The following is a 14,525-nucleotide window of genomic DNA, read 5'->3' as shown; positions in this document are numbered from 1 at the left end:
CAGAGACCAAATTGCAAACATGCACTGGATTATGGAGAAAGCTAGAGAGTTCCAGAAAAACATCTACTTCTGCTTCATTGACTATGCAAAAGCCTTTGATTGTGTTGACCACAGCAAACTATGGCAAGTTCTTAAAGAAATGGGAATGCCTGATCACCTCATCTGTCTATGTGGGACAAGAAGCTACAGAACTGGATATGGAACAACTGATTGTTCAAAATTGGGAAAGGAGAACGACAAGGCTGTATATTGTCTCCCTGTTTATTTAACTTATATGCAGAATTCATCATGAGAAAGGCTGGGCTGGATGAATCCCAAGCCAGAATTAGGATTGCCGGAAGAAATATCAACGACCTCAGATACGCAGATGACACAACCTTGATGGCAGAAAGTGAAGAGGAATTAAAGAACCTTTTAATGAGGGTGAAAGAGGAGAGCATAAAATATGGTCTGAAGCTCAACATCAAAAAAACGAAGATCATGGCCACTGGGCCCATCACCTCCTGGCAAATAGAAGGGGAAGAAATGGAGGCAGTGAGAGATTTTACTTTCTTGGACTTCATGATCACGGCAGATGGTGACAGCAGTCACGAAATTAAAAGACGCCTGCTCCTTGGGAGAAAGGTGATGGCAAACCTAGACAGCATCTTAAAAAGCAGGGACATCACCTTGCCAACAAAGGTCCGTATAGTTAAAGCCATGGTTTTCCCAGTAGTGATGTATGGAAGTGAGAGCTGGACCATAAAGAAGGCTGATCGCCAAAGAATTGATGCTTTTGAATTATGGTGCTGGAGGAGACTCTTGAGAGTCCCATGGACTGCAAGAAGATCAAACGCATCCATTCTTAAGGAAATCAGCCCTGAGCGCTCACTGGAAGGACAGATCATGAAGCTGAGGCTCCAATACTTTGGCCACCTCATGAGAAGAGAAGACTTGGGAAAGATGGAGGGCACAAGGAGAAGGGGACGACAGAGGACGAGATGGTTGGACAGTGTTCTCGAAGCCACAAACATGAGTCTGACCAAACTGCGGGAGGCAGTGGAAGATAGGAGTGCCTGGCGTGCTCTGGTCCATGGGGTCACGAAGAGTCGGACACAACTAAACGACTAAACAACAACAAGACTGATCTATGTATTTTGCCAGAGGAGTTGGGTGTGAAGAACAGAATATTTATTTATTTATTTGTTTGTTTATTTAGTAAGTACGTATGTACGTACGTGCATACTTTGGAAGAAGTAACTGCACTACTTTGCAGTGGACTGAATTTGTGTTATGAGCCCGAACTTACCATAACGTTCCCTGGCCCCTATTCAGCAAAACACTGCTAGGTTGCAGCTTTTTATAATGTATTTCAGTCTACTGACTTTTAGTTATTTTATAAAAATGAAACTAAAGTCAGTGCTAGCAAGTCAGTCTTGTTACTTGTATAAGCTTCTTGCAAAATTGCCAATGAAAATATTCTAAAGTTACATTGGGCGTAGCACAGGATTTTCACACTACCCCTTCCTCTGGGGGAAATCCACAACTTTGCTTTCAGTGTGACCTCTTCACAAATTGTGTATTGAGCCAGTCAATGTGTTTAGCTTCTACTTGAATTTTCACTGGCATGAAACCAAAGTACCAAGGGGAAACAGGCAGGGCAGGGCCCCAACCCTGGCTCTGAAAACATTTTCTCCTTTTATATCTGTTTCCTGAACTTACTAAAGGTATAACTGGTTAATTGTTAGGATTTTGAACAAGTATAGATCTTCTATAATCATGGCAAGCATTTGCAACCCTTTTATATACAGTGGTACCTCGGGTTAAGAACTTAATTCATTCCAGAGGTCCGTTCTTAACCTGAAACTGTTCTTAACATGAGGTACCACTTTAGCTAATGGGGCCTCCTGCTGCTGCCGCATGGCCGCCACGCGATTTCTCTTCTCATCCTGAAGCAAAGTTATTAACCCGAGGTACTATTTCCAGGTTAGCAGAGTCTGTAACCTGAAGCGTCTGTAACCTGGGGTACCACGATACCCTACATAGGGTATATGTATTTTTCAAGAAACTTTGTAGGGATGTCTTTGGCGGATGCTGAACTGGTGGCTCCCTCACATCTTTCCCAATATCCCAGTGGTAGAAGCAGAGTGTATTACAAGGGTGCAAGGGCTGGTAAAAGAGGTATAGGACTCTGTGAAAGCAGGGAGCAGCTGGCTCCTCCCGTCAGCCAGAGATCTCCTCATGAATAATAGTCTGCGTGTGAATAAGGATCTGCTCCTGTGTAGAAGTCTACTTACAAGTAAGGCAAGGGAGGCAGCAAGCAGCCTTGGCTGGAGAGCACAAAGAAGGTGAAAGCCAATGCTGAACTTTGTGGTTCTTCCTGGTTAGAGACAGGATTCCAACTGAACCAAAGGCCTACCCACTTTCCTCACAGTGATTATTTATTGGCAGAAATACGGTCTGAATCACTAGAAATATATATAGATATACTCTGATGATTTGTTCTCAGGTTTGAAAATAGTATTGACGCCAAGTATAGGCTGTTCTGTGAATTATGCTCCATAATACATTAAGAGCAGGCTGAAACCCTGCATAAATTCCAGCTGGGCTGCAATAACAAAACATGGCATATGAAATGAAGAAGGTGTGAAAAAGTAGTGAAGAGAGGGAAAGGGCCAAAACAGGTAAGAAACAAAACTTCTAATGGTCATATCAATAATTTCCATCATAGTTTGACTCTTGCTACCATTTCAGTTCTTATTATACTTGCTGAATTATAGCCACCCAAGTCATACTCATAGTAGTTATTTAAGCTCATTGAATTCAGTGGGTCTGTTCTGGGTATGCCCGACCTTGGCCACCTAGGGTGTATATAAATTTCAAGTCACTTGTTTTTAAGGTAAGACATTTTTGTGTTTAGTTTTTTCTAATAAGGCAAAAAAAGTCTGTTGCCCTATTGCAAGTAACAACATTTCTTTCTTCTATGGATCAAAGAACCTGGGCTTAATTTGAAAAATGAGGGGTTCAGTGGGTCCAGCCTGCCTGGGAGCCAAGCCCTCTCCTTTTTTATATTCTGTGGGTGGACAACTGGAAGCAGATGGCTGTGCTGACTGGTGATATCTAGTTTGAATTAAACGTGGCAAAATGGACAAAATGATTTGATTTGATTTGTGTGTTAATTATCTTGAAAATTGTTATGAGTAACTCTGAAAACAAAACTTCCCAAATAGATCTGATTAAAAACTATAGCTGTGTACACACTGTATCTTTAGAGCACATTCTTTCCCACAAATAATTATGGGAGCTGTAGTTCACCCCTCACAGAGTTACAGTTCCCAGCAGCACTTAACAAACTACAGTGCCCAGAATTCTTTCTGAGTAAAATAATATGCTTCTAATGTGCTTTAAAGTTATAATGTGTACACACAGCATTAGTATTCTTTGTAAATGTCACATATAACTATGTGCATATCCACTTCGAGAGCCACACCTTCTGCTGGAGAGCCTGGAAGTGTGGCTTTATGCATTTACACTGTGTCAAGTTTTGGTCTGCTAAGCACAGTTTCTTCCTAGTATTATGGGGGGGGGAGGAATTGTTGATTTTAAATAGAAGCAGAACTGTGTCCCATTTTTGCCTCAAGTTACTTTCATGTAAAATTTAATCTATGTATTCATATCTCACTTCTAAGTCTTTAAAAATGACATGGTATTGGGACAATTAAGCTCTGTTTTTCACTGAAAATCGAGCCTGGAGATTTTAGCCGACAATTACCGGTATTTTAACACTGTAATTTGGTTTCTTCTCCCAGTCATAATTGCATTGCTAACAATAGTAGAATTTTTTTTGTCAGCAAAGCATTTATTTTGGGTTAGCACTATACAAATCAAAATTACGGTAAGATTCATTGTGGCATCTACAATGATACTAAACATAAGAGAACGTAACTATCAATCTCTCAGGAGGTCTTTTGACTGATTCACTCACTCTTATGTGCACCAAACAGTTCAACCATAGGACGAATTCTCTCTATGAGACAGAGTATCAACAAATGAAGACGTAAAGCAAGCTGATAGGGCTGGAGATATAATGCTTTCTTTGTTATCTGGCATTAGTGGCCAAAACCCAGTGGTTGCGTAATTTGTATGAGAGCACAATCCTGTCTTTCATCGAATTATAAAAGATTTTGGTAGGCTTGTGCACTATTTCTGGTCTAAGATAGGAAGGCTTCATATGCTCCCTGGTTATGGGAGTATTATTTTGCAGATAAGGTGAAGGGTAGCAACTCATAATGCAAATGAAGCTTAAACTAAGATTTAAAAGCTTACAAAAGTGCATCAAGGGGGCTGTGTGTCCAATTGGTGCTCATGTACAAGTGGAAGGCCTTTTGATTCAGCGTGAGGCATCTGCTAATGGAAGGGCTGAAGGGGCTGCAAGGTGGGCAAGGAAATTCAGCAAAAATTGTCTCCCCTTCTCGTTGGTTAGTGGGTGCCTCAACTAGCACAACAGCGCTGGTAGGACAAATTGAAATTCGCCCAAGATAAATAAATAGAAAAGTGGCAGCGTTTGGAGTTGGAATAGTACAGAGAGGTAGAAAATTATTTTCTTACCGCTCATGGTATCAGTGGAATCTTGTTTGTAACTTGTGCTTATTCATTTATGTATTGGTAGGTTTATGGGAAATATGGTTTTAATGGCATGGAATGATTTCATTCTTACTTTGCCACTGGATTATTTAAGCATGGCACAATTATAGGAAAGGTTGCCCTGTTTTAAGAAAAAAAAATGTGCAGAATTTGAGGAGGGGTTGGAGAAAAGAGAAACTACCATGTGCCGTGATAACATAGTATTATCTTTAAGTGCTCTATGGAATCTCCATCTTCCAGCTGTTTTCAGAAAAGCAGTGCCTTTGGGGGCTGTTTTGTGGAAGTAACCAACCTATGTATTCTTACCAAAATAAGGACTGTTTTTACCTATTTATTGTGCATGTCTCAGATGTTGTGCATGCTCCCTGAGAGCCCACTTCCGTTGAGGGGATATCTTAGAATAATAGAATTGTAGAGTTGGAAGGAACCACGAGGGTCATTTAGTCCAACCCCCTGTGATGCAGGAAGCTCAGTCTTATTTCCCTTGTACTGAAGTGATATTTGTGTCCCTGACAAAATGGGTTATATGTTACAATTGTTTTGTGAATACCATGGGCGTCAAATGAATATTTTCTGTCATGTAGTTTGTGACTTCTTTGCAGTTTTCTGAATTATAAAACATGAATGTACTTGGTGGTTGTAGGCACACTTAAAAACAAACTCATCTGTTTAGTTTCCTGAACAGCAAAGGTTTCCACTAATCTCCTAACCTCTTCACACTTTGTTCTTATGTAAATATGTAAAAGAAGTAGCAACATGTACACACTGCTTACTGCTTCACAAATCTTTTTTTTAAAAAATAATATACTCAGTGTCTATTCACTTCTCCCCATTTAGCCTAATTTAAACCTTCTTCCTCCAAAAAGTGTTAGGAATAGTTTTGTTTTGTTTTTTTCAAGAGCTTCCCCCTGCCCAACTCATCTTATTCATGTGCCTTCAGATTTATTTACCATTAAGTTTTGGGAGGCTAAGCACTCGCCTGTGCTCAAATGGCTATTCACCTGCCTAATATAAGGTGAACTTTGGTGAGGTTGCCTTTGTCATTTCCATTGAAATGAGGCTGCATTTTAATGTTTTAATGCTGTATTTTAATCTTGTTTTTAAGTTGTATTTCAGTCAATATTTTTTATATTGGTTGTTAGCCACCCTGAGCCCGGTCTTGGCTGGGGAGGGTGGGGTATAAATAAAATTTATTATTATTATTATTCTGTGGAGACAAGGCATTGCACCATAATTACTGACTGGCACACATAGGATTACTGCCCTAGAATAAAATTGGGATACATCTTTTTTTAATTGGGCCAAATGGCCATTGCATTTTCTGAAATCAGGAGGAGATTAGCACATTGCAGTCTTGCATTTTCTCTCCCACCCACAGTTCTAAAAATGAGGCAGTGATGAGGTTTGCCCTGGACTATGTGCCTGACACACTGTAACTTCTTTTCGTGATCTCTATTTGTGTCTTATATAGAAAAAGAAGTGTTGTGTTTGTCCTGTAGTCAGTCCAGGCCACATACATCATAGTGGTTTGGCTCCTTCTCTTGTTTGTCTGCAGGTGTGTCTTCCGCTGCCCTTATTCATCCACTTGTTGGGAGTCCTAAATTTAGAAATGCATCTGACCTGTGGTTTCAGCATTTACACTGCAGAGCATATATCACCACCTAAATCTAAAAAGTTAAAGTGACATGAAATTTACTTTTAATAGCTCAACCTAATGTCTCTTGGCACCAGAATTTGTCTTAGTTTCTCATACTGAATCCTTATGCTGGAAAGACAGAGGCAAACAATTCCTTCAATTTCTCTGCAATCACTTTTCCATCCTCAGCACACTTTTGAGTCATTTGTTGTCCGAAGGTATAACCACCTCCCTAGTTGGTTTCCTGCTTCTAATGCATTTACATTTTTTTTTGTTCTTTATGTTTTTAGTGATGTGTAATTTAGATTATTTTTTCATGATTCATATTTTGCGCTTGCATTAATAAAACTGCTAGCACATTTGCCAAGATACACCGGGTCCTGTATGGTTTCAAATTGGTGTTTTGAGATTCCTGCATTGCAGGGGGCATTGCAGCCTACATTGTAGCTGAGCTCCTATTATTGTGGTTTTGAACAATTTCCAGGATCATGGAAAGAATTTACCCTCTTCGTTTTCCTTTCAACTTTTTTTTTTACCAGCCCCTCATTTTTGGAACTTTCTTCTATTGAAGTCAAATGTGACACTGTCAAACTTTCTCGGGAATTGTCCATAAGACATATGTTGCATTTTGTAGCTCAATGTTTACTGCTCTTAATCAGTTCAACAACACTTAACATCGTGCACCAGGTCTGGGGTGCCACTCTGGTTGGTTCCATGAGCAGCTGTTCAAATGAACCATTATTTAGGGCGTTGTGTACACATGCACCTAGTCTGTATGATGGTCATTGAAACCACTCATTATTATAGCACTTCCTCCTTAAGGTGACTCTTTGGTTTCTTCCTCCAACTCAAGATTGATTGGGCATTTTTGGTCAGAGGGATGATAGTACGTCCTGAGTACTGGAGGAGTCTGCCCTTTGTAGGATTTCTAACTTCCTGAACTCTATATTCACTCCTTTTAAGGAGGACAGCAGCAAAAGCAGAGCAATTTTTACCTGCTCTGCACTTGTCCCAGCTGCTGCTCCTCTCCTGCCTCTCTTTAGGGTCCATTGTTTGTGATCCCAAAGCAGAAGCAGATCCCCCCCCCCCTAGACTGAAGCATCATTTTCCCTGCTGACTTTGGAAAAGGGTCTTGAGAAATCATAGTGTTGTAATTTGTAAAGTTGTAAACCAACTTTAAGGCAAATGTAAAATCTTTCAGAAGCAGGACGACGTGTTACCCTTCTGCAAGCATTCAGTTTAGTAGAGATGTATACTTAGAACAATACATTCATGCACAATTCCACCAAAATCAGTAGAATGCTCTGTGTGTGTGTGTAATTAGGACCTAACTTTTAAGGTTTTCCATCTCTGGAAAATCTGGCTTAATACTAACCAGTAGTGATGGAAAAAAGGGGGGGGAGTTGAAAGTCACACTCTGAAGTCTGTTCTCATATGGTTTTTTGACCATGAATGTAATGAATTTGTTCAGAATGTGTTTCCATCTCAGAAACCCTTGCAAAATTTCACTTGTTTCTTCAGTATGCACAGCTCCAAGCTTGCTCGATCAAAGATTACAGTCTATTTCTCTGCTGTGTTGTTTACACACGTTTACATATTTATTCTTCACTGTGGTCAAATGTCTGAAAACAGAATGTTTGCTACTTAAGGTGGAGACTATGCCAAAAAGTTAGTATGTAAAAAATAGAAAGTTCCTTGTCAAAAAATTTGAGCTAAACACTTATTCCATGACATTGGTACATGGGTGTGTGTGTATGTTGTAACTATTTAACATTGAACTATTTAACATTAGCATATTCTATCCCTCTGGTGTGTGTGTGTGGAGAGAGAGAGAGAGTTAAACATTTCCACAAAATTAAACACTTTCCCTCAACTTTATCTATTGGTGAAATACTATGTTGTTTAGTTGCTTGGCACTCTACTTTAAATGCATTTCCTTGGAAATACCACATAGAGGCGAATCATGTTTTCTTTGCTACATGCTATGCAGAATGTAAAATTAGACATGTGGAGTTTTCCAATACTATTGCAAAGGGAGCCATAAGACATTAAGAACAGAAGGGACAGCGTGCTAGATCAGGCCAAGGCCCATTTAGTCCAGAATGTTCACAGTGACCAGCCAGATGCCTGTGGGAAGCAGGGCCTGAGCACAAGGGCACTTGTGATCTCCAGGAAATGGTATTCAGAGGCATACTGCTTCTGATAGTGGAGGTACAACATGGTCATCTTGGTTAGCAGCCGTTAAAAAGCCTTTTTCTCCATGAATTTGTCTAAATCCATTTTAAAGCCACCCAAAGCCATCACTACTTCTAATGCCGTAATTTAACTATCTGCATCCAACTTGCTGGACGTTCTTCCAACAAGGAGATATGGCTCAGCTGCTGAGCTGCACCAAAGTTTTAGTGAATGAGCCCCTTTGTTTTCTGTCTTGTTAATGTCAGCTTTAACTCTGGAGAGGTTTAAGCACTTAAGATCTCAAGGGTTGCTTCAGTTCACAGAAGGGACTCCTTTAGAGCACTGTCATTTTTTTCATTTTGTCTTTGAGCAGTTAATCAACATGCCACAAGTCAAGCCACTTTTGGAATGCCCCTTGCTTTCAAAACCAGCTTGCCATGGGGCATTTGGTGAGGGTCTTCTCTTGGAGAAGAAGAAAAACCAGAAGTCTCTTGGGCTTATGAAACTAGTTTCATTGTCTGCTTGAGGAACTTGCATGTGTCTAGAGACCCAAACAGAATTGATTAATTTCACAATTACTCTCTTGTCTCTAAACAGAAATAATTATGTAGGCCAAAAGATATGTGGCTTGCATGACTAAAGGCTTTGGATTACGATGGCTCTATTTAGTTAGAGTACTATGATGCACTCCATGTTACAGTGCTATAACACACTGTGTAGAGCTGACTTAGAAAACCATTTGAAAACTACAATTGGTTTGAAATTCAGTTGCCAGGTTATTAGCTTGCACCTGCAGGTTAGAGCATATAAACACATACATTATCTTGCCAATCTTTGAAATCTCAGTTCAAAGTGCTGTGTTTCCCTGCCGCACCTCCCTTTAAAGCTCTAAATAGCCTAGAACTAGAATACCTCAACAGCAGCCGCCTTCTCAATCCAGAGAAGAATGTTAAGATCAACATTCTGCCCTGGGCTTCTTTGGAGGAAGGACGGAATATATGTTTCATAAACACATCACACGTCAGATTCCCTGCTCTGTTCATTCTGCTGTTGGATATGTGCATATGGTGGACAGGCCCTTCTCCATCGTGACATCAAGACTGTGCAAAGCCCTCCTCAGGGCACTTAGTTTGGTTCACTTCGCTAATGCATTTGTTTCAACAAGCCAGGATGAGTTGTTTTGAGATTATTGTGAGGCTGAATATATTACATGGTGGCTGTTACCTGCATTTTTAATATATATTGATTTTGTTAGTGCCAAAATTTTGAAATCTTAAACAAGCTTTCCTTTAACATGATGCTCTCTTTTTTGTTGTTGGCACTTTGATGGGGCTTTTGAAATACAAACACAGGGTATAAGAAAAGAAATGGGAACTGGTTATAAAAATGGAAATAAACCAGTTGACAAGCATGTTTTTTCTTAAAATGATCAAGGTACAAAAAAAGAATATTTTATTGAAAATGATTTAAATCAAGTTTTCTATTGATGAGTCAAATCCCCTTACTTTAAAATTGTCTACTCTGGTTTGTGCCATTCATGTGCAGCCTAGTAGTGTGTGGAACTGCATACATCCAAGAAGCAGCTTCTATGTATGAAGGTTTTTATGTAAAGCGGACCAATTTATGTTAGCAAAATGTAGTGGAACATGCTGCCTAGTAGTCATTCAAAGGTACGCACCTTAAATTCTCCTGTCCTTAAATTGTATCTTACATCTTACATCTTTCTCTTTTGTTTCTTCCATAGCTCTCGGGTGTTCTGAGTGTCGTATGGTGCTGTCCAGCCCTACAGGAATTTTTACCTCCCCCTGCTTCCCTAGTGTCTACCCTAACAGTCAAGCATGCAAGTGGACCATCAGGGCTCCTTCTGGATTCATCATTCAGATAACATTTGTTGATTTTGAGATTGAAGAAGCTCCCAACTGCATTTATGACTTTTTAACAATAGGAGACAAAAAAGTTTGCGGTGTCACTGCCAAAGGTTTATCATTTAACTCAACTGGAAATGAAATGATTGTAACTTTTACAAGTGACTTCAGTATCCAAAAAAAAGGCTTCAATGCCAGCTATACCCGAGGTAGGTGTATGTAAGATATTTTAAAATTTCTTTCTTGTCTCTGCCTGTAAACCCTCAGAATTTATGTTGGAAGTGTGCCTTTGAGGTTTGGACTTGAAGATGCACATCTGTGCTGAAACCTAGAAGTACAATTTTGACACGTTGTGGAGCAGAGAGCTGCCTGCACCTTATCCTAACCCCCTCCTCCTGCGGAGTTTACTGCCATATAAGTGTGCATAGGGTTGCAGTGTTAGTGATTTTGCAAGCATTCTCTACTAAAAAGATTGTCCTGTTTTTATGTTAAAAGTAGCTGTGGGAAACTAATGTATTTGTCTTTTAAGAAGCCCCCCCTCCCAGTCTTGACCTAATGCAAAACAGTAAAAACTGAAATGTTTTCCTTAAACCCCATAGGAAGGCATAATGAACTCTGGACAATCCCACGATGCTTCATTATGCAAGTTACACCTTGCTACATCTAGGTCAGTATTGGCTATGCTAGATAGGTTTCAGGCATGGTTTCCCAGCCCTGCCTGCAGATGGCAGGGATTACACCTGGGGCCATTTCCATGCAGAACATGTGTTCTAGCACTAAGCCTATTACAGAGTTCCCCATTACAGAGTATGTTAGAAGTAGTGGGAAGTTAGCATTTGGGAACAGGAGGATTGCAAACTGTTGAGAGCTAAGGATGAAAGGCAATTGTGAGACTATTAAAGTAATTGCGTTCCTTACTTGGAAGCAAGCCCATTGAGCTCAGTGGAACTTGCTTCTGTATAGACATGCATGTTTACACTGTAAACCTCCTAAACCTGTACCTGTTAGCTTCCATTTCATTGTCCTTTGCAGTTTTTCAAGGTAAGTTGGAATACGGTCCTTTCTCAGAACATTTGAAATAAAAATACTATATTGAAATATGGGCAGAAATGCTAGTGATTAACAGAATTAACTACTTTTAAATATATATTTTTATATCTGCATAGGAATTTATATATTCTGTCTGTGCATGGTAGCCAATAGAAGAAGTACCAATAGATTAAGATACTGACATATTAGGCTAACAAGAGGAAACCCTGCTCTTAATACTGGCACTGGTATGCTTGCCTGCTTGGTGATGCAATTTTTGCCCTTTCTCTCTTGGTGAGCTATTGTTGCAACTCACTGTTAGCACCAGGTTGCCACTGTTATAGAACAGAGTTATTCAGATTTGTTACAAATATACTAAGTGTAGTGTTCTTTTTTCCGGACTCCTGAAACAATACAGACCTTGAGTGTTTAACCCAGTGGGCAACTATACTAACAAAATGCCCTTCAGCATGGTAGATGAGTGAGAGGAGATTCCTTCACCATTTCCCTTCTAGTTCTACAGCTCATAATTTAAACTGCCATCCTTGTTCACAGGGCTAAGGTCATTGTTCTGTGGTGTAAAGACATCATACAGATATAGGCAGTAGAGCTCAAACCAGTCCTGGAGAACTGGACTTTCCCTTGCCCTCATTCTGCCCAGAGTAGCAGCCTACAGACCACATGGTGAGGGATTGATTGGGTGTTGCTACTCCTCTAAGTAAAGATGCAAAGACCTGTGAATGTAGAATACATGGCATGTTTGTTTTTAAGGAAATGTGAACAGATTTATTCAACTTAAATTCTAAAGTTTGGAAACAAAGGCCTTTTATTTTCAAATTAACTCGCTAAAAGCTCTTTGCACACTCTGAAAAAGACTTATGACATTCATTTATTCAGTGTAAAGCAGTTACTCAAAACAAACCTTCAGGAATTGTACTCAGGGAAAACAAAAACTTGTTTCATGTTACTGGTCTACTTCATTGTATAATATAGTGGTTCCCAACCTTTTTTTGGCCCTGCCCCACCTAAGCATCTCTAAAATCCTGATGCCCCCACCATGACATATAATTATTATTATTCAAAAACTGAACTCCTATTCACGTGGAGGAAGCCTAAAAGGCCATTAACTTGGTCTAAACATTCTCAAATTGCCCCTCTGTGAGAACCACAGGTCTAATATAAACAGGTAAAAATACTAAGTAGTTTTGCAAATGATTGGTTTGCAATTTTGTAGGAATAGGAGCCAATTACCATGTTATATTCACAATTTAAGATATCCTAGTAGCTGATTATAGTAGCTGTTGAAATTACTTTGAATATGCTTTTGATCTGATGCATTTGCTGGTTATTTATAATAAGAGAAAATGTGTCAACATGAGCTTCAATAATAGTAAATGAAGCAAATTTTCTTGTCATTTTCTAGTTGCTGTGTCTTTGAGGAATCAAAAAGTTATCATCCCACAAGCCCTGGATGTTGATTCTGTGTCTGTGGCAAATTCCATCCAAGTACCAGAACTGAATCAGTTCACACTGTGCTTTGAAGCAAAAGAGAACAGCAGTGAAAGCAGTGAATGGAAGGTTTTTTCTTATGGTGACTCTTCTACAGAATTCCTTGGTTTGGGGAGGACAAAAAATGGCCACTTCATATCTATCTCAGGCATCGAATGTATTTTAGATGATCCACTTGACACCAATCCTGATAGATACTTCTTCACAGAAACGTTTGAGCAGCTTTGCATTATATGGGATAGCTTCTCAGGCACTGTAGGTATCAGTGTCAAACACACGTACAGAACAGTATCCTGTTCAAATACTAATGGGAAGGTCATTCCTGGTAATGGGAAGTTGGTTCTGGGCTCTAATAGAAATGATATAAATCCTCTCAATGGGGATATTTACAACTTCCGGCTTTGGAATTTTACAATGAGCTCCCAGATACTCTTTAACCTCAGCTGCGATGTCAAGGGCAACATTGTAGACTGGGAAAATGACTTTTGGAGCATCCCAACATCATCATTAAAAGCAGAGAACAACCTGAGTTGTGGTAAGCATCTTTTATTTCATTTTTCCTCTGGCATAGCTGTGAAGGTGTCACATGTCAGAAAGAAGCTGTGTTTGTGATGAAAGGGAGCTTGGTTTCCCAGAGGGAAACCTCACCTTTCCTAGGCTTGTCAACTCATCTCATAAAATATGTATTTTGCTTCTGGGTATGTTTGTTCTTTTGGTGCATTCAGAGTCACATTGTGATGTCTAGATTGAGCTCAGGCATTTTAAAAGATGGCTAGCAAGATTTGCTAAATGATAGTGTTCATTTGACTGTATTATACAAGCCAGACTGAATAAATGTATTACCTTTGGTGTGGGACATGTCATGTAGTTTGTCCACCTTTGGCCTCTATCCTGCACTCATTTCTCACTTGTGGCTCCTAGAAGCTATCAGCATATGACAGCGGCCGCACCACAGGAACAGCTTCAATTGGCTGGCTAAACCAGGTGAGAGTAGCCAATGGGTCTTAAACCCTTGGTGAGTTAGGGATGCACGCAAAGGCAGGGTCCAGTGGATTGAGCGGATAAGACCAATAGGTGGTCCATTGGTCCAAGAAGGCAGTTTCTGCATGTGCTGTAGGTGGAAGTGAAGGGCAGATGGGTTTTATTAACCTCGGAAGGTAGCCTATCCAGTAGAAGGAAAAGTCTGATCCTAAACCTCCACTGCCTTATGAGATATCTTTAGGAAAAGAAATGGGGCAGTCTCGTCATCTGGGCAGCCCTGGATGTCCATACAAATTGTCCGGGCTTGCACCCTGGGGAGGTCACTTCAGTGCTGCTAACACAGCAGTTTGACGTCACCCTTAGAGGCACACTCCATTGTCTCGAGTCAGAAGGATGCCAACCATTCTCTAATCTCTCTTCCTAGACACATGTCCTTAAACTGAACAAGATATAATAAAGAAAAACGAAGGTCTGAAAGTGAAGTATAGTGGCTAGAGTGTCAGACTAGGACCTGGGAGACCAGGATTCAAATCCCACTCAGCTATAAAACTCACTAGATGATATTGGGCCAGTCACCACCTCTCAGTCTAATTGATCTCACAAGGTTGTTCTGAGGATAACGTGGGGAGAGGGAGTACCATGTACAGCTCACTGAACTCCTTGGAGGAAAGGTGGGATCTTAACTGTAATAACAAAAATCTTAGCAA

General features: G+C 40.1%; 1 protein-coding gene across 5 annotated transcripts in view; it reads left to right on the top strand.

Annotated features, from left to right (window-relative positions):
• ADGRG6 (adhesion G protein-coupled receptor G6) overlaps positions 1 to 14,525 on the top strand; it is a 101,021-nt gene that overhangs the window by 28,049 nt on the left and 58,447 nt on the right. For all 5 annotated transcript variants that reach the window (XM_082215895.1, XM_082215897.1, XM_082215894.1 and 2 more), the window contains exons 3-4: positions 10,179 to 10,508; positions 12,752 to 13,372. In XM_082215895.1, the coding sequence (XP_082072021.1) occupies positions 10,179 to 10,508; positions 12,752 to 13,372 (951 nt within the window). The remainder of the gene's footprint in view (positions 1 to 10,178; positions 10,509 to 12,751; positions 13,373 to 14,525) is intronic.

This window comes from Podarcis vaucheri (genome assembly GCF_965113315.1).
Source record: "Podarcis vaucheri genome assembly, chromosome: 3".
Classification (NCBI taxonomy): domain Eukaryota; kingdom Metazoa; phylum Chordata; class Lepidosauria; order Squamata; family Lacertidae; genus Podarcis; species Podarcis vaucheri.
Note: the sequence above shows the minus strand (reverse complement) of the source record. Positions and strands in the feature narration are given on the sequence as shown.